At 44.5% G+C, this 23,737-nt stretch overlaps 2 protein-coding genes and 1 non-coding gene across 4 annotated transcripts in view; 2 read left to right on the top strand and 1 right to left on the bottom strand.

The window, feature by feature from the left end:
- The first annotated feature begins 360 nt into the window (after positions 1 to 360).
- LOC106587717 (cell division control protein 6 homolog) lies at positions 361 to 5,540 on the top strand. The gene is made up of 9 exons (XM_014176317.2): positions 361 to 506; positions 1,221 to 1,529; positions 1,785 to 2,021; positions 2,230 to 2,429; positions 2,694 to 2,848; positions 3,028 to 3,134; positions 3,385 to 3,625; positions 4,013 to 4,235; positions 4,976 to 5,540. Exons 2-9 carry the CDS (start codon positions 1,262 to 1,264, stop codon positions 5,204 to 5,206), a joined length of 1,662 nt encoding a protein of 553 aa, XP_014031792.2. The 5' UTR covers positions 361 to 506; positions 1,221 to 1,261; the 3' UTR covers positions 5,207 to 5,540.
- On the top strand, positions 3,688 to 3,756 carry LOC123739684 (small nucleolar RNA SNORD58). The gene has a single exon (XR_006767862.1). It is a non-coding gene; the product is annotated as a small nucleolar RNA SNORD58 (small nucleolar RNA).
- A 9,403-nt stretch (positions 5,541 to 14,943) lies between the features above and the next one.
- plak (Junction plakoglobin) overlaps positions 14,944 to 23,737 on the bottom strand; it is a 30,497-nt gene continuing 21,703 nt past the window's right edge. For both annotated transcript variants that reach the window (NM_001139960.1, XM_014173669.2), the window contains 13 exon segments: positions 14,944 to 15,598; positions 15,750 to 15,899; positions 16,209 to 16,251; positions 16,610 to 16,731; positions 17,692 to 17,842; positions 17,965 to 18,084; positions 18,221 to 18,373; positions 18,987 to 19,325; positions 19,523 to 19,626; positions 19,800 to 19,944; positions 20,324 to 20,525; positions 20,693 to 20,931; positions 23,342 to 23,595. In NM_001139960.1, coding sequence (NP_001133432.1) covers positions 15,757 to 15,899; positions 16,209 to 16,251; positions 16,610 to 16,731; positions 17,692 to 17,842; positions 17,965 to 18,084; positions 18,221 to 18,373; positions 18,987 to 19,325; positions 19,523 to 19,626; positions 19,800 to 19,944; positions 20,324 to 20,525; positions 20,693 to 20,931; positions 23,342 to 23,595 — 2,015 coding nt within the window. In that variant the 3' untranslated portion in view covers positions 14,944 to 15,598; positions 15,750 to 15,756.

Raw genomic sequence — 23,737 nt, 5'->3', positions numbered from 1 at the left:
AATAGCTTACACAGAAACAAATAACTGAAATTAGTTGGTTTTTCAGTTATACACATGTAGCATCATTAAAAAAAATATTTCGATACGTATGCCAGAGCACAGATGCAGAAGTTCTAGTAATTCTCTTAAACTGAAACCAAGTTACTAACAACACCAGAGAATATTGTGTTAAATGTTACACCAGACAATGCTGAGTTTCCCGGGAAATTTCAAGTCCGCCAAAATATATATTATTGAAACTCCCGCCACCATGTACTTGTGTGACGTAGACACTGACGCTCCCTGACAATCGAAGATGAACCAATGAGAGCCTGGGAAATAACAAAACGACGCAAGAAGGACAAATCAGACGTTAGCTGCGGGAAGTCCAGCTGATTGGGGAGGAGTTCAGACATTTGGCGCAAGTTTTGTTTCTTAGTCAGTCAGACTAGAGCGCGCCAGAGACAGCACACGAAATCAATCTAGACGAGTGGCCCGTATACGTCTTAATCAAGAACGGAAATAAGGTAACACTAGTTTCAATGCATGTTTGAAACGTGTAAACTTGTAGCATTACGTTAGATTTAACGGGATAGTTTTGCGGTTTTTTTGGTCAGAATTTCGGGATAGATGTATTGCGAGCGAGTTTCCGTAGCATACTGGGGGGATTATTATCAGTCAAGTTTAACTAACTAGTCAGATATAAAGCAGTTTGTCGAAAACAGCAAATATATGTCCAGTTTTTTCTTTGATTGTGGTATTTTACGACATTTCAATGTTAATGTTTGTGCTGTTGGCGCCACAAATGAGGACACGTATTGTTGGCGCCATTGAGTCTGCAGATACAGTATTTAGTGAGAATTCACACCATTCTGATGACCCCGGAAATTAGCAAATTGTTGCATAGCCACTATACAGTCGAACATTCGGGCTAACCTTTTGTGATGTTGATTGACAACAGTGCAACAACGGCACAAAGACAGCACACACTTGTAAATCGAGGGAGTCATGCTTAGCAGTTATAACATTAACTTGCGTGGGAAATACTGGAACTACTTCGATCAGGGTAGGCCTGATCGCTAGGATGGATGGTATCATTTACTATTAAGCGGTTCTGTACCTCTTCTGTATTCACTAATTTCAAGTCACTCTTGAACACAAGACGATTGTTTTTCTTGCTATCTGTCTATCTATTCATGGGTGTTGTCACAATGGCTGACCTTTATCTCTTCCCCCCTCAGTCTTTTGAAATAGGTCTGGACTCTAAGTGCTCACAGCGAAGATGCCCAGTACACGGTCTAAGGCTCAGCCCATCCTCCAGTTCCCCAGACGCAAGTCCTCTAGGGTTGACTCAAAAAGCACCCCCTCCAAGAGCACATCCCAGCTGAAGGAGACCCAGTCCCTCTGCTCCGTGGAGGCTTCTAAACCGCAGTCCCTTCCAGAGAGGGTCCAGCTAATGCCCCCCTCACACGGGCCCGTGGCCCTCAAAGGCATAACTCTGTGCCCAAGGTTGACCCCAAGAATACCCCTCAGCCCTCGCAAACGCACAGGTATGGGATTGTTATTATACACAACTTTGAAAGTGTTTCACTGTCTAAAACTTTAGGCAGTTTGTGATTTTTACATATCCTGTGCAAGGTCTAAGCTGATAAACCACCATGCTCAAAATTAAGTAATTATTTCAACTCTTGATGCGAACGTGACGTGCTATCGAAAAGACAGACATGTTGTTTCTCGTTAAGTGCTATCCGAAAGACAGACATCTTGTTTCTAACCTAACCATCTGTCTTCTGTGTGTTTCCCAGGAGATGAAAATGGCTGTAACCTCAGTGCCAACCTACTGGGCTCTCCTCCCAAACAGACCCGCCTTAACCTGTCCTCCCCCCACAAGCTGGGCTTTGATGAGAACTCCCCCGTTCTATCCCCCAAACGGCAGCCCATCTCCCGCCCCAGGGCCTCCCCCAGCAGACTGCATGAGACCCCCAGTGGGAGCCCATGTCCCCGATCAGAGGAGACACCCGTGGTCCGCCTCTTTGCTGAAAGTAAGACATGTCTCTCACAGTCTCTTCCTCTTCTTTCTTTTCTCCTCCCTCATGTTCTCTTCCCTCGTATCTTTTTCTCAAGTGCAAATGAAAAGCATTAAACTCCAAAGAGAAATGTGTGCCTTTATTTGATTTGCTCATTATTTTAAATGTTCACTTCATATAGACTTAAGGCAAACTATGAACCCATTCTCCGGTCCCTCTCCAGAGTCTAAGTTCCATAGTGTGAAGCAGGCCCTCCACACGGCCGTCCCAGAGCGCCTGCTATCCCGGGAGGCTGAGAGGTCCTTCATCCGCTCCTTCCTGGAGGACAAGGCCCTGAAGGCCAGCCCGGCCAGCCTCTACATCTCTGGAGCCCCCGGCACCGGCAAGACGGCTTGCCTCAACTGTGTGTTGCAGGAGATGAAGGTTAGCGCCACTGTTTGCGTTAGCCTCCGCTTTGTTAATGATAGGTTAATTGTTAGCATTAGCCTAGCATTGGATCTGTTGCAACATTCATTAGCCCAGTGTTGAATCTTGAGTGGATCCCAATACTCTAAAATGACCTTACACCTCTACCATAAGGTGCAGCATCACTTAATTCCACCCCTTGTGTACAGCCCTGAACCCTGTGTAAATTTAACCCCATTGATTTCTGTTACATGAATTTAACTATTTCCTCTCTTGATCCAGGATGAGCTGAAGGAGATTCAGACAGTGGTGTTAAACTGTATGTCTCTACGTAGCTCCCATGCCATCTTCCCCTTGCTGGCAGAGAAGCTGGGGGCCTCCGGGGGCCACACCGACACCAAGCTGCAGAAACTGCTGACCAGCACAGGGCCCACTGTGTGAGTATCTATAACCCTGAACTAAAATTGAAATCACTTTTGCAAAGAAAAAAAAAAGTTGAGTTTTCTTTGTCCAATTACTCTGAATTTACACCCTAAACAAACAACACATATTTGAGAGAGGATTTACATGTTGCCGACTGATACGTTTTGTCTATTAACCTTCTTTCTCTCCCCAGTCTTTTAGTCCTGGATGAAATGGACCAGTTGGACAGCAAGGCCCAAGATGTTCTCTACACCATCTTTGAGTGGCCCTACCTGCCCAAGTCCCGCCTCTGTCTCATCGGTAAGAGCCCCCGAATATACAGTGTTAAACAATATACACCGTCTCTGGTATACACGTTTCATTGGCCGTTACAATTTCTAGTTAATATATAAGAATTTATCTGAAGATTTCACCCTAAAACTGCATACATACGTCTACCCATTTCTATATTTAAATTCCATCCATTCAACTCTCATAGCCATTTCCTCATATGGGCTGCCCTTAGTCTTGCTGTATGCAGGCAGGTGTAATGAGTGTCGTGCCATTCTAGGTATCGCCAACGCTCTGGACCTGACAGACAGGATCCTCCCCAGGCTGCAGGCCCTGCCTCGCTGTCGCCCCCAGCTGTTACACTTCCCTCCCTACAGCCGCCAGGAGCTCGCCGCCATCGTACAGGACAGACTCACACAGGTGTCCGGAGAAGGGTTACTAGATGCATCGGCCGTGCAGTTTTGTGCCAGGAAGGTGTCTGCTGTATCGGGAGACGCACGCAAAGCTCTGGATATCTGCCGGTAAGGGAATGAATTGACGAAATGTCTTAAATACACTGTATTAATACTAAATAACATGTTGGTTGCAACGCTGACTTCTTAGGACACCTTTGGATTGCCCATGAAAATGAATGTAAGAAAATATGAGCAACCAAAAAATGTGCATTTACTATGGCTAGTTATAGGTGATCTTGGAGAGTTGGTATGGGAAGGGAGATACCTAGTCAGTTGTATAACTGAATGCATTCAACTGAAATGTCTTCCGCATTTAACCCAACCCTCTCTGAATCAGAGGTGCAGAGGGCTGCCTTAATCGACGTCTTCGGCGCCCGGGGGACGGTGGGTCAACCGGTTGAAGTTTTGTTTGAGAACAGAAAGTATCGTGACGCTGGTTCCTCTGTGTTACAGGAGAGCTGTAGAACTTGTGGAGTCTGACGACAGAAAGAAGGCAGCAGAGACTTCAGCGTCTCGTGTGAGCGTGCCCCAGGTGGCCAGAGTGCTGTCGGACGTGTACGGGGACCGCATGTCCTCCTCACAGGGAGAGAGCTTCCCCCTCCAGCAGAAACTTCTGCTCTGCTGTCTGCTACTGCTCACCCGCAACGGCAAGAACAAAGAGATCCCACTGGGCAAGGTGAGAGACGGGTACTGCATTGGTGCGAACACGATACTACCACCCAAGTTTGTAAATTGAGAGCAAACATTTAGCTTTTTTGCTTTTGATCATTTTCTAATACACCTTGATATACAGTGTACAAAACATTAAGAACACCTGCTCTTTCCATGAGACTGACCAGGTGAAAGCTATGATTCTTTATTGCTAAATCCACATCAATTAGTGTGAATGACAGGGCAAATAATTTTTTTGCCTTACACAATCCATGTCTCAACTGTACATGTGTGCCATTCAGAGGGTGAATGGGCAAGACAAAATATTAAGTGCCTTTGAACGGGGTATAGTCGCAGGTGCCAGGCGCACCGGTTTGTGTCAAGAACTGCAATGCTGCTGGGTTTTTCACGCTCAACTGTTTCCCGTGTGTATCAAGAATGGTCCACCACCCAAAGGAGTGGGAAGCATTGGAGTCAACATCCCTGTGGAATGCTTTTGACACCTTGTAGAGTCCATTCCCTGACGATTTGAGGCTGTTCTCAGGGCAAAAGAGGGGGGTGGGGTGAAATGCAATATTAGGAAGTTGTTACTAATGTTTTGTACACTCAGTGTACATTTAACATAAGTCTAGGTAGCTAGTCAGAATTAAACATAAAATACAGTTAGATGTTTTCTCTTGCACTGACCTGGTTACCACAAAGTCATTGGGATGCTGAAGGTCAGTACCAACTCTTTCTCAAGTCTGACTCTTCTCTATCCCTCAGCTCCATGAGGTGTACAGCCGTCTATGTGCCAAGAGACAGGTGGGCGGCGTGGGCCAGGGCGAGTGCCTCTCCCTCTGTAGTCTGCTGGAGAGCCGGGGAATCTTTGCCCTGAAAAAAGCCAAGGAGGCTCGCCTCACCAAGGTTTCTCTGAAGATTGAGGAGAGGGACGTGGAGAATGCTCTGAAGGATCGCACCCTGCTGGGCAGCATCCTGACCGCTGGCCTACCGTGACCTCTCACCCCAATGATATCAATTTATCAACTGACCCAGATTTGATATTTATTTGTGACTTTTTTTTTTGTTGCATTTTGTTTTGGGATTCCCTTTTTTTTTCTGGTCAGGTGATGCATATCCAACTATGACTTCCTTTTTCAGAACAATGGGAAATGCAGCGATTTGTTACATTTTTATTAACAGATGATGAACATGGACTGGAAACATTTCAAATGGTCAGCCAAACTGACCAGCTGCTTTTTAACTTGAGTTTAAAATGCTCATTTATTTTTGGGGGTGAAAACCTTATGTACATTTATGTTCTAATAAATGAATGTACAAACTTTTTAAACAGTTGTTGCTATTTTAATTCAGCAAGAGGCCTACTATTTGTTGAACATGGTGCATCAAAAAAGAAACTCAGAAATAAAAACAATGGTTTTGTAAACTGTAGGCATACCCATCAAAATAATGAGGAAATATAGCCTTAGTCCTTTTTCCTTAAAGGGGTGGGGGGGGAGTATTTGATCTGCTGATTTTAAGTTTGCCCGCTGACAAAAGAAATGATCAGTCTATAGTTTTAATTGTAGGTTTATTTAAACAGTGAGAGACAGAATAACAAAAAAATCCAGAAACGCATGTCAAATGTTGATTTGCATTTTAATGAGGGAAATAACTATTTGACCCCTCTGCAAAACATGACTTAGTACATGGTGGCAAAACCCTTGTTGGCAATCAGTGGTCAGACGTTTCTTGTAGTTGGCCACCAGGTTTGCACACATCTCAGGAGGGATTTTTGTCCCACTCCTCTTTGCAGATCTTCAAGTCGTTAAGGTTTCGAGGCTGACGTTTGGCAACTCGAACCTTCAGCTCCCTCCACAGATTTTCCATGGGATTAAGGTCTGGAGACTGGCTAGGCCACTCCAGGACCGTAATGTGCTTCTTCTTGAGCCACTCCATTTTCAGTCCTCTGGCTGAGGGAAGGAGGTTCTCACCCAAGATTTGACGGTACATGGCACCGTCCATCGTCCCTTTGATGCAGTGAAGTTGTCCTGTCCCCTTAGCAGAAAAACCCCCCCAAAGCATAATGTTTCCACCTCCATGTTTGACGGTGGGGATGGTGTTCTTGGGGTCATAGGCAGCATCTCCTCCTCCAAACACGGCGAGTTGCGTTGATGCCAAAGAGCTCAATTTTGGTCTCATCTGACCACAACACTTTCACCCAGTTGTCCTCTGAATCATTCAGATGTTCATTGGCAAACTTCAGGCGGGCATGTATATGTGCTTTCTTGAGCAGGGGGACCTTGCGGGCGCTGCAGGTTTTCAGTCCTTCACGGCATAGTGTGTTACCAATTGTTTTCTTGGTGACTATGGTCCCAGCTGCCTTGAGATCATTGACAAGATCCTCCCGTGTAGTTCTGGGCTGATTCCTCACCGTTTTCATGATCATTGCAACTCCACGAGGTGAGATCTTGCATGGAGCCCCAGGCTGAGGGAGATTGACAGTTTTGTGTTTCTTTCATTTGCGAATAATCACACCAACTGTTATCATCTTCTCACCAAGCTGCTTGGCGATGGTCTTGTAGCCCATTCCAGCCTTGTGTAGGTCTACAATCTTGTCCCTGACATCCTTGGAGAGCTCTTTGGTCTTGGCCATGGTGGAGTGTTTGGAATCTGATTGCTTCTGTGGACAGGTGTCTTTTATACAGGTAACAAACTGAGATTAGGAGCACTCCCTTTAAGAGTGTGTTCCTAATCTCAGCTCGTTACCTGTATAAAAGACACCTGGGAGCCAGAAATCTTTCTGATTGAGAGGGGGTCAAATACTTATTTCCCTCATTAAAATGCAAATCAATTTATAAAATTTTTGACATGTTTTTTTCTGGATTTTTTTGTTATTCTGTCTCTCACTGTTCAAATAAACCTAACATTAAAATTATAGACTGATCATTTCTTTGTCAGTGGGCAAATGTACAAAATCAGCAGGGGTTCAAATAATTTTTTCCCCTCGCTGTATGCAGTCCACAAAAACGGGTGCAATGACAACACAAGTGAAAGTCAAATATCTCAGCCAGCAAAGCCATTGACAACCAAACAGCTGGAGGAAGCAAACAAGGTAAATCCTTCATTGACTAATTTAATACAGTACCCACAATAATTGTGCAGTGCAATTTGGAAACGTTATCAACACAAAGATCAAGTCATCCATATTGTGAGTATTTATGTACAGTTGAAGTTTACATATGCCTTAGAAAATAAATTTAAACTCAGTTTTTATTAATTCCTGACATTTTAATCCAAGTATAAATTCCCTGTTTTAGGTCAGTTAGGATCACATTATTTTAATAATGTGAAGTGTCAGAACAGACTTATTTAAACTTTTATTTCTTTCATCACATTCCCAGTGGGTAAGAAGTTTACATACACTCAATTAGTATTTGGTAGCGTTGTCTTTAAATTGTTTAACGTGGGTCAAACGCTTCGGGTAGCCTTCCACAAGCTTCCCACAATAAGTTGGGTGAATTTTGGCCCATTCCTCCTGACAGAGCTGGTGTAACTGAGTCAGGTTTGTAGGCCTCCTTGCTTGCTCACGCATTTTCAGTTCTGCCCACACATTTTCTATAGGATAGAGGTCAGGGCTTTGTGATGGCCACTCCAATACCTTGACTTTGTTGTCCTTAAGTCATTTTGCCACAACTTTGGAAGTATGCTTGCGGTCATTGTCCATTTGGAAGACCCATTTGTGACCAAGCTTTAACTTCCTGACTGATGTCTTGATGTTGCTTCAATATATCCACATAATTTTCCTCCCTCATGATGCCATCTGTTTTGTGAAGTGCACCAGACCCTCCTGCAGCAAAGCAGCCCCACAACATGATGCTGCCACCCCCGTGCTTCACGGTTGGGATGGTGTTCTTCAGCTTGCAAGCACCCCCCTTTTTCCTCCAAACATAACGATGGTCATTATGGCCAAACAGTTCTATTTTTGTTTCATCAGACCAGAGGACATTTCTCCAAAAAGTACAATCTTTGTCCCCATGTGTAGTTGCAAACTGTAGTCTGGCTTTTTTATGGCGGTTTTGGAGCAGTGGCTTCTTTGCTGAGCGGCTTTTCAGGTTATATCGATATAGGACTCGTTTTACTGTGGATATAGGTACGTTTGTACCTGTTTCCTCCAGCGTCTTCACAAGGTCCTTTGCTGTTCTGGGATTGATTTGCACTTTTCGCACCAAAGTTCTTTCATCTCTAGGAGACAGAACGCGTCTCCTTCCTGCACAGTATGACGGCTGCGTGGTCCCATGGTGTTTATACTTGCGTACTATTGTTTGTACAGATAAATGTGGTACCTTCAGGCTTTTGGAAATTGCTCCCCAGGATGAACCAGACTTTGGAGGTCTACAATTTTTTTTCTGACGTCTTGGCTGTTTTCTTTTGATTTTCCCATGATGTCAAGCGGAGGCACTGAGTTTGAAGGTAGGCCTTGAAATAAATCCACAGGTGCACCTCCAATTGACTCAAATGATGTCAATTAGCCTATCAGAAGCTTCTAAAGCCATGACATTTTCTGGAATTTTCCCAGCTGTTTAAAGGCACAGTCAACTTAGTGTATGTAAACTTCTGACCCACTGGAATTGTGATACAGTGAATTATAAGTGAAATAATCTGTAAACAATTGCTGGAAAAACTACTTGTCATGCACAAGGTAGATGTCCTAACTGACTTGCCAAAACTATAGTTTGTTAACACGAAACTTGTGGAGTGGTTGAAAAGCGAGTTTTAAGGACTCCATCCTAAGTGTATGTAAACTTCTGACTTCAACTGTATTTCCTCCTTTGTGGTCCTTGTGAATAGCATGCTGATTTTGTAGTCAGAGGTACTTAAGATGCCTACTATTAGAGGTGACGGTATAAAGGGTGTTTTATTTCTTCTTCTGGATTCACACTTCAGCATAGCCTGCAAAATGCAATGTCCTGTAACAGATACATGGTTATTGGTAGGTTTCTGTCAGAACCAAATATAGCCTAAATGCTTTTGTTCATGACCATCTGATCTGGATAGCGATACCTTTTACTTTATCCCACGTGGCAGTCAAATGAAATATAATACTGGACTACATGGGTATTTCTAAAGATGGTAAACATTGATAAATCAACAAACTGCGGAAAGCTGTCATGCAAAGTTAGTGGCGATTTCCTGTAACGTGTTTTACACCGTTTGTGTGACAGGGTGGAAATTCCATTTCAACATGGGTTAAAACTACCAACCGCCTGCTTGACAACACTAGGAACAACTCAAATCTAATGTAGTGCAGTTTTCATAAGCAATGCCTTATGATAAACACTGACTGTATTAGCTTGGATAGTTACACTGCTGATATTCATATGAATGTGATTTATTATAGTAAACCAAGTGGTGAGCTGCCGCAATATTTTCCAAATGAAGGAGTGGGCCTTTAATTGTCATCACAATTCTGTTCTCTCTACACAGTATGAGCACACTGCCTCTAAAACGAGACTCTCGGGGGAGAGAGTGGTGGAGGGGGGCACTGCCTCTAAAATGAGACTCTCGGGGGGAGAGAGTGGTGGAGGGGGGCACTGCCTCTAAAATGAGACTCTAGGGGGGGGCACTGCCTAAATGAGACGGGGAGAGAGGGGGGGGGGACTGCCTCTAAAATAGATGGAGAGGAGGGGACTCAAAATGAGACTCTCGGGGGAGAGAGTGGAGGGAGGCAGTGCCTCCAAAAAATGGCGCTCTGACGGAATTGACACTTACAACACCTTCCAGCTTCATTGTGTGTATGGGACTGACACAGATTCCTAACAGCATATCTATCTCAAATTTTGATAATTGTAGAGCTCAGAAGTAATATTACGTCATAAGACAGAAGTAGGCTGGGTACCAATCTGTTTGTGCCATCATGTCACTCCTTGGCATGCAAGGAATGGCTTGATGGCATAGACAGGTTGGAACCCAGGCTAAGGCAGAAGATATTATAGACCGAAGATCTGTCTCTGTGTTGAAGCCAAAACCAGCAGGAGAGCCCAGTCTCACCTGTACCCAGCTGTCTGTCCATGCGAACATACATGTCTGTTGATCCTCCATTCAACTTCAAGACAGAAAATATATCTAGTGATCAACAGCTTGTCTGGTTTGTGTTCTCTTGTTCTGCTCATTTGTTTCTAAACAATATTTTGAAGCAAACAGTAAATCACCAACTTCCTGTAGTTGTATGCGTTACATCGAATGTGCTTCTGTACAGAGCCCAGCATCAGAAACCATACACAGCTGTCTGTCCATGAACAGTGACCAGTCAATGGGATATCAAGAACACTTCAGGAATGGGAACACTGGGCATGCGTAAGAATTTATCACGGTTCCCTCTTTTATCGTCTTTGTCTCCACATTAAAGCATGAAGTCGGGACTCCCTTATGTTTGACTGTAGGTCTGAGTTGTCTGCTGACAGGAGCCAATTCCCCTGGACTCAGCTGTGAGTCCTTTAAGAGTGACTGGTCAATGGTTCATCCTAAAACACAATTCAGGGAGGAAGACATTTCTGACCGAAGGTGAGTGCTTTAGATCTTAGAGCTAGACAGACAATTTCTGTATTCCACCATGTGCCAGATATATTCTGGGGGGGAAGATGATTATCAATAAGGTAGCACTTGTGATGCGTGTTATGTCATGTGTGCAGAGACCAGCAAGAGAGATCAGAGTCAGACATTCCCCGTGGCCGGTCTACGGCAGACGTGTCCTCCATATTCTAGGTGAGCTGGCTCATGTCTTACAGTTAAAAGTGAATGGATAGTTGTTTGATGTCTTTGTGACCTTTAACCTCTGACTACTGTATGTAGTATTTAAGGCTCAAGGACCCACAAGTTGTGAAATGATTACAACATTAAACGTTCAGATAAATGTTTGTTCTTTACATATTAAGACCTGTTTTTGCCTATTCCAGTTGGTTGAAGACCAAGTCATCACATTTGTAAAGAGTGAATTAAAGAAGTTCGAGAAGATTCTGAGTCCAAATCACCCAGAATGCTCTGACAGTCAGGGGAAGGTGGTGGTGTACAGTGAAGATGAGAACCAGGAGAGCAGTGCCAGAGAGGGGGCTCTGAAGATCACACTGCACATCCTGAGGAACATGAACCAGAACGAGCTCGCTGACACACTGGAGAACAGTAAGATCTTTAATGTTCAATTTAATATGCCCACAAACAGTTGGATTGATGTACAAAAATATATGTATTGAAAGTACTATGCCTTTATTAGTATGCTTCGAAGTACATTTGTCCTGGTCATTTTCAAATCGTTTAGGTGAGCTTGCGTTGTGACAACCTAAACTCAAATTCAACTTAAAAAAAGGGAAGTTTGAATGTGTTTGAAGGAATAGCTACACAAGGAAACCCAACACTTCTCAATCAGATCTTCACAGAGCTCTAGATTCAGAGGGTGGAAGTGGAGAGGTCAATAATGAACATGAGGTGAGACAGATTGAGACAGCATCCAGGAGATCAGCAACACAAGAGACACCGATCAAATGCAACGACATCTTTGAAACCTTACCTGAGCAAGACAAACCCATCAGAACTGTCCTGACGAAGGGAGTTGCTGGCATTGGCAAAACGGTCTCTGCGCAGAAGTTCATTCTGGACTGGGCTGAAGGAAAAGCCATTCAAGATATCCAGTTGATATTTTCACTTCCTTTTCGAGAGCTGAGAGCTTTGATGAAGGGGTAAAAAAACACAGCTTGCTTGACCTTCTCAAGTACTTTGTTATGGAAATAAGAGTCCGCAATCTCAGACTTCAACAAGTACAAAGTACTGTTTGTCTTTGATGGTCTGGAGGAATGTCGACTTCCCCTTGACTTCCAGAACAACGAGACTTGGTGTGACGTCACAAAGTCAACCTCAGTGGACGTGCTGCTGACAAACCTCATTCAGGGGAATCTGCTTCCCTCTGCTCACATCTGAACAGAGATGAGGCTTCAATGACCCACAGGAGTACTACTTCAGGATGAAAATCAGTGACAAGAGCCTAGCCAGCAAAATCATTACACACCTGAAGTCTTCAAGAAGCCTCTACATCATGTGCCACATACCAGTCTTCAGTGGATTTCAGATACAGTTCTGGAGACTGTTTCGTGAAACAGAGTCAAGAGATGCCGAAGACCCTGACTCAAATGTATTCACACTTCCTGAACTGTAACATATGGATCAAAAACCAGAAATATCCAAAGAGACCAGATAATGCTGAGACATATTCACAAATGGAAAAAGACAAAGATGATTTGGAAACTGGCCTTTGAACAACTGGAAAAGGGGCAATCTGATCTCCTATGAAGGAGACCTGGAAGAATGTGGTATTGATGTTACAGAAGTGTCAGTGTACTCAGGAGTGTGCACTCAGCTCTTCAGAGAGGAGTGTGGGTTGTTCCAGGAGGTGTACTGCTTTGAGCATTTCAGCATCCAGGAGTTTCTTGCCGGTCTGTTTGACATTCAACAACGAGAATGTCAATCTCATGGTTGAACAGGAAACAAGCAGAAATCTTCTAACATCTGAAGAGACACCTGCAACCATCGTCCACAAGAAAGCAGTGGACAAGGCCTTGCAGTGTAAGAATGGACACCTGGACCTGTTCTTCAGCTTCCTCCTTGGCTTCTCACTGGAATCCAACCAGACTCTCTTACGGTCCATACTAACAAAGACTAGAAGCAGGCCACAGAACAATGAGGAAACAGTCAAGTACATCAAGGAGAGGCATCAATCTGTTCCACTGTCTGAATGACCATTCTCTAGCGGAGGAGATCCAAACCTACCTTAGCTCAGGAAGTCTTTCCGAGGCCAAACTCTCACCTGCCCAGTGGTCTGCTTTGGCATTCGTGTTGCTGACATCAGAAGAAGAGCTGGATGTGATTGACCTAAGGAAATGCTGCAAATCAGGTCTTTTGAGGCTGTTGCCTATGATCAAAGCCTCCTGAACAGCTCTGTGAGTACCTGGTGATTTTAAAATCTCTTCATTAGATATGATACTATAAGGACATTTCCAATAAAACAAAGGTACACTTTTATTGCTTGGCGAGTGTCCCACCTCCCCTTCCAATGCATTAAAAACCTACTAGGAAATATTCTTGTTGATCATACATGTAATTCCTCTTCAGACTGAAAGGATGTAACCTCACGGAATGATGCTGTGAAACGCTGGCCTCAGCTCAAACTCCTCATACCTGAGAGTCTGACGTTATTGAAATTACTAAAGTGAACTCACATTTTAAGCATCAAATGGTTTGTTACCATATTTTCACTCAACGTGGATCGAGACGGACCTCCTTGAATGGGTTTTGAGAAGGAGACAGTGTGGACCGTGATGCAGAACACTGGATAAAATCTGGCCTAAGAAAATGTGTTGATTTCTCTCTTGAAAGCTGCACACACACAAATTATTCAGTGAGAATACTTGAAAATGTTTTGTTGGAAAGAAATAAAATTAAATGACAGTAATTAAAAATACTAATAATCGTGTCCTTCGGTCTCTCCATTAGATGCCTGTGAGCTATCTGCCGTAGCCTGATCATGCAGGGAGATTTGAGGGCTGTTGGCAGGTGCTGTGTAAAGAGGGTCTGAATAGACGCAGTTATTGAGAGGAAATGGGAGTGACATAGAGAAAAATGGGCAGGAGTGGAGAGGTTTGGGGACTGTTGGCTTGGACGTAATGACAAGTCCTGGAGTTTGCGATGCTTTGACAAGTTACATCGCCTTCCATAATGCTAGGAGTATTGCTTTCCCTGCTACCTCGTCTTATTTGAACAGAGTAGGAGTGTATCTGGACTGGCTGGCTGGCACGCTGTCCTTCTACACTGACCCATCTGCCCACATTTTCTGACCCTCTTTACCCAGGGTTTGGAATGACAGTGTGCCTGTGTCAGGTAGAGCAGCCTCCAATTGGAGACTCAGGCCAGAATTCCATCATTGCAGGTAGTTGATTTTTGCATTGGTTTTAGAAGTAGATTTGCATTGCAGAATTGATACAGAAATCAGTCCCGTACTACCTGGTTTTAGCTGAAGCTCTAGGTAGGATGTAATTTTACAGTTACCATCCCTTCTATATTTATCTTTGTTCGTCATTGCAGTCTCACACAGATTTTAATCTGTAACAAACTGCTGTGCAAAACTAACACCATTTCGGTGACCTTAAATAGCATTAATTTTTCTGCTCTGCTTCACCTACAGCAAATAAAATATTTGGTTTTGTTCAATTTAGGAGTTAAGGGTCCTGAGTGAGACAATTTTAATAATGTTTATCTGGAATACAATTCTAAAATGTGCCCAGACCACAGCCTTAAAATGACACCTGTAGCACATCAATGTAGGCTAATTATGAGTATTATAAAATCACATGCTATAGCCAGGTCTCTGGGCTGTTGAACTTGTTGCATGGTTTCCGGTTTCTCAGCAGACCACTAGATGGAGCCACAAACCATTTTATGTAGTGAAAATTCCTCAAGACAATGTGACTGTTTTAGGCTGAGAGACTACTGAAAATGTTCTCGCTAGATAGTGATGCGATAAATGCAACATCCCATGAAGAGTGGCGGTTCTGACTTCAGCATCATTGGATAAAGAGTACTTTCCCTAAATTTGGGTAGGAAGGATATGCTGTACAGAGCAAAAAAAACTAAAACAGTATGGCATTGCCCCAGATATACAGTATTTCCCAGACTCAATACTATAGTAAAATCAAAACCCAGTCTGCCTGTACTTTAATATATTCTTTATTTTCTTAAACAAAATTGAAGTAAAAACCTTTATGTAGAAAGACAAATTCCCTGTCAGTAGCGTTCCACTTAAGGTTCTTGATTTAGGGCCTCCAGTAGACTCCCCCTATTGGGTTCTCTTCTACTGTGAGAGTCAATGTAAGAATATTACGCCACTGAGTCAGTGTAAATTAACTCTTAGCTCATGAATAAACTCATGCAGACTTTCCAGAAACACAGTTGGAAAAATGTTAACAGCAAATAGTGTTAAGTAACAGTTAAAAACAGAAAACAAACATGTGAGCAGGTGAGCTGTACAATACACGTCGTTCTCCAGTCACCTCTGGTAGTGTTTTCAACTAGTATTGGAATTTTTAAAAAGGAAGCTGCATGATTATCATCACAAAATAAAATCTCTTTGGCATCGATTACCCACCGAAAAGCGCACAACAACCTTAAAACGTCCTCGACTAAAAACCTGTGCATCATCAATATTATTCATAGAAAACAGAAGGTAAGCCCTGTTGGATTCTGAGTCCCAGTCAGTGATAATTGCATATACTACATCGAGGTGAGCAGAGACAGATTGACATCACTCCATTTGAAGATTGTGTGATTTCTTCTCTCCCCCCTTCTGCTTCTTCCTCCCTTCAGTGTCTGTAGAGAGAACAGCATCTTAATTAAAAAGTGGTGCGACTTGTTTTTATAATAATAGGTGTATGTAACTAATGGCTGCTCGGTCTTCGTGTATCTGCGCGCTTGACAACAAGAGCGTGTGTACATTTGTCTGTTGGCTGTATGCACGGACCCTTGTCCTAATAGCGCTCAGCATATCCATGTTGCCTCATGTCGTAGTTCATGCCGCCGGTCTGGTATTCAACATCGGACATCCCCATCTCTCCTTCCATGGGCATGTCAGCAGGGTAGTCTACATAATGGGGGAAGCCTGCGTCCAGCTCTGAAACACACACACTTAGATCAACACTTTGCAAAATGTTTGGAGATACCCTTATTTCAATCATTAAAAAAATGGGGCGGGGGCCTCACTTTTAACATGGTTGAAGTTACATAGATCAATTGCTTTCTCTCTCTCCTTAATACAGTATAATCATATCATAAGAATCCATATATAGCAAAGCAATACAATAACATTGGAACAGTGACTAACTAGCACATGAATCGACAGAGCTACAGCCAGCGTTCTGTTCTGCCCCATGCTAGTGTGTCAGTCAGTATGGGTACCTTTCTGCCAGAGTGAGTTACTTACCGTCTGCTGCGTAGCCTGCCTCCATGGGGACAGCGTTGTGGGCCTGGGGAGGGGTTCACGAGAGGTGAAAGGTCAAAATCAAGTCAGCAAGTTGCCCATATATGGACGACAGAAACCGTGTCAAACTGCCAACACTGTCACCTGTTTTCTTAAATTGCATCATCTACCTTTCTGTTAATACAAAATATTACACTGCCATTTTAGAAACTAAAATACTTCACATGCAAGTATCGACAAATTTAATGCATGCATTTTTAATCAATATTAAATTACCGCTAGAAGCAAAGTATTTTCTTCAGTTAAATCGGAATTGAGAGAAGCTGCAATTTGTTATTAGATCCTGCAGTGGCTCCCTCCTCGCCACAGAGGGCGCTAGAGGCCTCAAGCATAGCTCCACTCACCATTTCCCAGGCGGCGGGGTCGTGCTTGAACAGGGAGTGCGTGAGCTCCACGGACACACGCTTCTTGTAGTCGGAGTTCTTGTCCTCGGAGATGCGGAAGAGAACGGCGGCCGCATAGGTGGCTTGGAGAGAGGAGAAAGGTGACATGGTTAGATTATCACACGGACACATTGACTTACTTTGTCAGCCAATCAATCTACTCCCAAGTTCTGAGAGGATATATCAGGGGGAATCAAATGGCTGCAGTGTACAATGCTACTTCTCAATCCTTGTCTCATTCAACAATTGAGTTAAGAGATCAGATGTGACCCAGACTCAATAATTGGTCAATTAAACGAGAGAGAGATGAAAGCCAGCAGAGACTTGCACCTGTTGAGGCTCCACTGGTTTCTGGAAATGTTGCCTATTATGCAGTCAGACAAAAAAAAAAGCATTCTCTTCCAGGTAATAACTTCCTCTCAATGGACGCCAAACAACAACCTCAATCTATCCACATAGACCGCAAGGCCCTCCAGCGGCTGGTGTTGACGGCCCAGTGCATCACTGGTACCGTGCTTCTAGCCATCTAGGACATCTATTGGAATCAGTGCCCGAGGAAGGCATGCAGCGTCATCAAGGACCCCCACACATCCCATCACGAGCTGTTCTCTCCCTTATCGTCGAGCAGACGGTATCAGATCACGAGGTCAGAGACAGTTTCTAACTACAAGCCGTCAGACTGCTGAACACTCGAACTGGACTGACCACCTGGTCTGAGTCTCCACACCTCACAACTGAGTCTCCACACCTCACAACTGCTGCTACCAGACTCCTACACTTGCCCCCCCCCATCCCCAAAACATGTAAATATTGGACTATAGATTGTGCCTTCCTGTATTTTACTTAAGCTAAAATGTTTTCTATTCTACTGAGCCATTTACTTTGTTCCTATTCTTATTGTTGTTGCATTGTCGAGAAGGAACCTGCAAGTATGCGTTTCGCTGGACGATGTATACCGTACGACTAATAAAAAAAACGTGAAACTAGTGACATCTATCGCAAATCCTGGGTTTTTGATGTCGTTTTAATGGAAGTGGTCTCACCGATGCCCTCGTTGTTGGAGTGCAGCAGCTCCATGAGTGGCGCGGAGGCTCCCTCTGCGTCGATCATCTCAGCAGACTGTTTGTCCAGGGCCAGCTCACACAGAGCCCCCGCTGACACGCGCTTCACGTTCTCCACTGGAGAGTACAGCAGCTAGGTAGGAGGAGGGAGACAATGGTTAACACACACAATCTACAGGAGATAAAATCAGCAACAGAGATATCGATGTCTTAAAAGCAAGAAACAAATTTGAGATTTAAAAAAATAAAACTTACCTGTACAAAGAGTGGGATGGTCTGCATGCTGGCGATCTCTCCCCTGTTGATGGGGTCTCTGGCCATGATGTGCAGGGCCCCTGTGCACCCCTCCACGATCTCCTCCATCCTCACGCCATCCTGAGAAAGAGAAAGCAAGAGTCAGTCAGTAACAAAAGAGACTAAGGGAGGTTAAGAATAGGGTGAATTACTGATGTAACAGTTGGATACACACATATATATTTTTTTAAGTACATAGATCTGTTTCTACATCTACCTGGTATGTCTGCTGTGCGGCGGAGCCGTGTTTCTGGGCGTCCTGGTGGGCTTTGAGCAGCAGATTGACCAGGCGGGGGATGGCCCCGGCGTCCCTCAGAGGGGTCTGGTTGTCTGGGCACAGTGCCAGGTTACGGATCAGACCAACCACAGCCTGAGGACAAGAGAGAGACGGGGTTAGAGACAGACGCCATTTTGATTAGTGATCACAAAGAAAGCAACGTTCTTTTTGGTTAGAGACGGTTTGTTTTACAAATATCACCCATCTCATCATCGTTTACAGTTTCTCTCGCGCTGCCATTTCTCGTTCTCTCTATGTAGCTTCTTCCTTATCCCTCATTTCCATCCTTCCATCACAACCTGCTCTTCCTACTTCTCACCTCATAGCGAATTAAGCAGCCGGTTACGTGAATGGTTAGCCCTCTCCCTGGGCAACCATCTGTCAACTATTCATCTCTCTATCGCACAACCCCTCACTCTCTCTCCCCCGCTCACCTTGATGACAGGCCAGTAGTAGGGCTGGTTGTCCCTCTATACACCCCTCCATCCTGCCTCTCCTATCCTCTCACCTTGATGACAGGCCAGTAGTAGTGCTGGTTGTCTCTCCATCCTGCCTCTCCTATCCTCTCACCTTGATGACAGGCCAGTAGTAGTGCTGGTTGTCTCTCCATCCTACCTCTCCTATCCTCGCACCTTGATGACAGGCCAGTAGTAGGGCTGGTTGTCCCTCTATATACCCCTCCATCCTGCCTCTCCTATCCGCTCACCTTGATGACAGGCCAGTAGTAGGGCTGGTTGAGCAGCTTGACGATCGCGGGAATGCCATAATGCATGCGCACGGCATTCTGGGCCACCTCGGCGTCGGAGTGGCGCGACGTCAGGTGACGCAGGGCGCACACGGCCGGCTCTACCACGTCCTCCTTCTCTCCCGCCCTCAGGACGGCGTGGATGAGCGCCTCGATACCGTTGCCCTGGGTGACCATTGCCTTGTTGCGAGCGTTGTTGCAGGTGAGGTTGGAGAGGATGCCAGTGGAGCAGGTGAGCATGTTGACGTCGTCAGCGCTCAGGAGACCAACGAGGGTCTGAAGAAGACTGTCCAGACCCTCCTAGAGAGACAGAGTTTAGTTCATCTGTAATATATTAGTGGTTCTTAAAAACACATTGCTGTTTCAATAAGTAAGAACATTTAGAGTAAATGCAAGTGAGGTAAAAAGAGTAGGTTAAAAGGTCAGAGGTTAGGACACACGAGAGAAACAGACAGCAGGGTGGAAACGATCTCTAGGTTGGGAGGTAGAAGTCTCACCTGTTTAGTGGCGGCGTCAGACAGGTTCCTCAGGGTCCACAGACAGTTCTGCATCAGACGCTGACTGGAGCCCGTCAGGTGCATCCCCAGAGCCTGCATACCACCTGACAGAGGGAAACAGAGAGAGTATGAATCTCTTTTCTAACTCCTTTTACTGCAAAATATGTACTTCATTCATAATCTCATAGCATTACAACTGAGAAAATAATTTCTTTCATTAAAACCACAGTGTCGCTCCTCGCAAATCTAATACACCCCCTGTATTTCAAACACTTACCAGCATCCACGATGGCAGGTTTGTTGCTGGGGCAGACAGAGAGAACTTTGAGCACGCGGCTGGTGGTCCACAGGAGCTTCTCATAGCTGTAGTTCCTCATGATGTGGACCAGGCCCTCCGGACCACTGTTAGCCAGGATGATCAGCTGAGAGAGGGATGATGGGAAAAATGGAGTTTAATAATGTGAATCAAGCGATAGCATTTCTATGAGCCGCAAACAGTGTGGACATAGACTTTTAGTCCAGCTCGTGACATGTTTGGATGTGCCCAATTCCTCATTTTTCCAGTAGGGATTTAGGCATTACAAGGTTAACATCTTCAAAAGGTCAAAACATTCCATGTATCACTCCTGTCCAAACATGCACTTACCCATTAAACCACAGGCAAGCGCACACAGGGCAGACATCCCTACCCGGCCCCACCTGTCGTCTCACAGAATTACTATGGCAGCCACACCCATGCCAACACAGGGCAATCATTCAAACACACTCTCATTCACCCCCCCCCCCCACACACACACACACCTTGCTCTCCTGGTTGCCATAGGACAGCAGCTGCAGGCAGTCGGTGGTGATGGCCAGGAACTTGGGGTTGCTCTTCTTCAGCAGAGGCACCATTCGCTGCAGGCCGTCGGCCAGGCGCACCGCCATCTTGGCTCCCTCCTGGTGAAGTAGCAGGTTGTGGAGGGTGGTGATGGCATAGAACAGCACAGACTCCATGGGAGAACTGACAGAGGGAGAGAGTTATCTTAAGGATTTCCATAGTTCATTATGAGTCTTACTATGTTCATCTATCTAATGCTTTGTCATTAGAAGGCCACAAAATAAGAGAGTTACGAGAATGAGAGGGTGCATTCCCACACACACTACCCCCGCAGTCCCTCAGACTCCTACCTGAGCATGCGGACCAGGGCAGGGATGCCCCCGCACTTGAAGATGGAGAGCAGGCCCTCTCTCTGGTGGGACAGGTTGTGGAGGATGCTGGCTGTAGCCCGGGCGGTCTCCATGTCCCCGGTGTTCTGCATGGCCCGCACCACCGCCGCCACCATCTGGGGGGACGCCATCAGCGCCCGGCGAGACGCCTCCTTATGGGTCAGCTGGTTGACGATCAGGGAGGCTTTGTTCACAACCACCTGGAAGACGTAGAGGGGGGTTTGGTTCGTTTGAATGGAGGGAAAATGCAGAGATATTAAGGGGGAAAGGCTGACTATTGGAGAAGTACAGCAATGTGAATGAATGACAGCCATGTTGACAACCACCTATGGGGGGGTTAGGTTTATGGGGAAAGTGTGATTGCTAGTGGTAAATAACATGAACGAATGAGTGATTGAATGTCATCCACAAGGGTGGATGATGGCTAGATGCTTGGGGTAGATAAAAGAAACACACATGCATAGCAGGGTTGTGCTCTATTCAGAATTGAAAATGCCTCAAATTCCAATTCAATTGAAGTAGTAAACATGGTTGCAATTGCAATTGCAATTCAAATTAATTAAAGGAAACTGAAATTAAATAATGCCTCTTCTATAATGGTGTAGTTAAATATACAGTTGAAGTCGGAAGTTTACATACACCTTAGCCAAATACATTTAAACTCAGTTTCACAATTCCTGACATTTAATCCTAGTAAAAATTCCCTGTCTTAGGTCAGTTAGGATAACCACTTTATTTTAAGAATGTGAAATGTCAGAATAATAGAAGAGAGAATGATTTATTTCAGCTTTTATTTCTTTCATCACATTCCTAGTGGGTCAGAAGGTTTCGTACACTCAATTAGTATTTGGTAGCATTGCCTTTAAATTGTTGAACTTGGGGTCAAATGTTTCGGGTAGTCTTGCACAAGCTTCCCACAATAGCTTGGGTGAATTTTGGCCCATTCCTCCTGACAGAGCTGGTGTAACTGAGTCAGGTTTGTAGGCCTCCTTGCTCACACAGTTTTTCAGTTCTGCCCACAAATTTTCTATGGGATTGAGGTCAGGGCTGTGTGTTGGCCACCGATACCTTGACTTTGTTGTCCTTAAGCAATTTTGCCACAACTTTGGAAGTATGCTTGGAGTCATTGTCCATTTGGAAGACCCATTTGAGACCAAGCTTTAACTTCCTGACTGATGTCTTGATGTTGCTTCAATATAGCCACAATTTTCCTCCCTCATGATGCCATCTATTTTGTGAAGTGCACCAGTCCCTCCTGTAGCAAAGCACCCCCACAACATGATGCTGCCACCCCCGTGCTTCACGGTGTTCTTCGGCTTGCAAGCCTCCCCCTTTTTCCTCCAAACATAACGATGGTCATTATTGCCAAACAGTAATATTTTTGTTTCATCAGACCAGAGGACATTTCTCCAAAAACTACAATCTTTGTCCCCATGTGCAGTTGCAAATCGTAGTCTGGCTTTTTATGGAGGTTTTGGAGCAGTGGCTTCTTCCTTGCTGAGCGGCTTTTCAGGTTAGGTCGATATAGGACTCGTTTTACTGTGGATATAGATACATTTGTACCGGTTTCCTCCAGCATTTTCCCAAGGTCTTTTGCTGTTGTTCTGGGATTGATTTGTACTTTTCGCACCAAAGTACGTTCATCTCTAGGAGACAGAACGCGTAAAAAAAAAATTCTGAGGTGTTGGCTGAATTGTTTGGATTTTCCCATGATGTCAAGTAAAGAGGCACTGAGTTTGAAGGTAGGCCTTGAAATACATCCACAGGTGCACCTCCAATTGACTCAAATTATGTCAATTACCCTATTAGAAGCTTCTAAAGCCATGACATACTTTTCTGGAATTTTCCAAGCTGTTTAAAGGCTCAGTCAACTTTGTGTATGTAAACTTCTGACCCACTGGAATTGTGATACAGTGAATTATAAGTTAAATAATATGTCTGTAAACAATTGTTGTAAAAATTACTTGTGTCATGCACAAAGTAGATGTCTTACCCGACTTGCCAAAACTATAGTTTGTTAACAAGAAATTTGTGGAGTGGTTTAAAAACGAGTTTTAATGACTCCAACTTAAGTGTATGTAAACTTCCGACTTCAACTGTACATCTAATAGAATAAATATCAAACATGTTATATACATGCATATAAAATATTGTTGAAACAGATTTTCAGGACAAACTTCTCATGAATGAGCAAAGTTATTTCATTAATACCACATCCCCCAGAATGCATTAGTTGAACCCTCAAATGGACCTTAAGGCCTTCAAAAAGAAGCCAAACAAGTGAAATCATTGGTGGAAATATAAATGGCTATTCTAAGCACTAAGGTTAAAAGAGTATATGAACATTGTTTCCAGAGAAGTGTGATATATTCTTTGGTATCTAGAAGTGTGACCTGTCGGGGTCAATTAAACTTTCATGTTCTATGACTGAGTGGAATTTCTTTGAATTGCACCGAATAAAATTGCACTTCCTGTTACTCAAACTCAAAAAAATTATACATTCTGTGTGGCCAATTCAATCTTATGAGCTGAATGGGAGTCAATTCCAAAATTCTGAATTGAGCCCAACCCTGATGCAAAGACAGACGTATCAAACAACCCGTACTGTACCTGGTCCTCATCGTTGAGCAGCTTGGTGAGCTCGGGGATGGCGCGCGTGGCCAGCTCGGCGTCGTCCTGGTAGTTGATGAGGTGGACGATGGCCGTCTTGAGGAGCTGCGAGGGCTCGGCCAGCCGCTGGACGTTGGTCATCTGGGACGGGTCAGTCTGGGTGGACAGGATGGTCGTGCCCTCCATCACCGTCTCTGGGAACATGGCCGCTCGGACACGCTGGGCTCGGGTCAGGGCATACTGAGACTCCACTTCTACAGGGAGGGGGGAGGAGAGGAGGAGAATGTTGTGGTTTGTATTTTTAGATGTTGGGTTTGAATGATAGTTTAGTATTAAGTAGTAATAAGGTGTGTGTGTGTGTGAGAATGTTTGTGTGTGTGTTTTAACTCCATGTTC

This window comes from Salmo salar, chromosome ssa02 (assembly GCF_905237065.1).
Source record: "Salmo salar chromosome ssa02, Ssal_v3.1, whole genome shotgun sequence".
NCBI lineage: Eukaryota > Metazoa > Chordata > Actinopteri > Salmoniformes > Salmonidae > Salmo > Salmo salar.
This window is presented reverse-complemented; position numbering and strand designations above follow the sequence as displayed.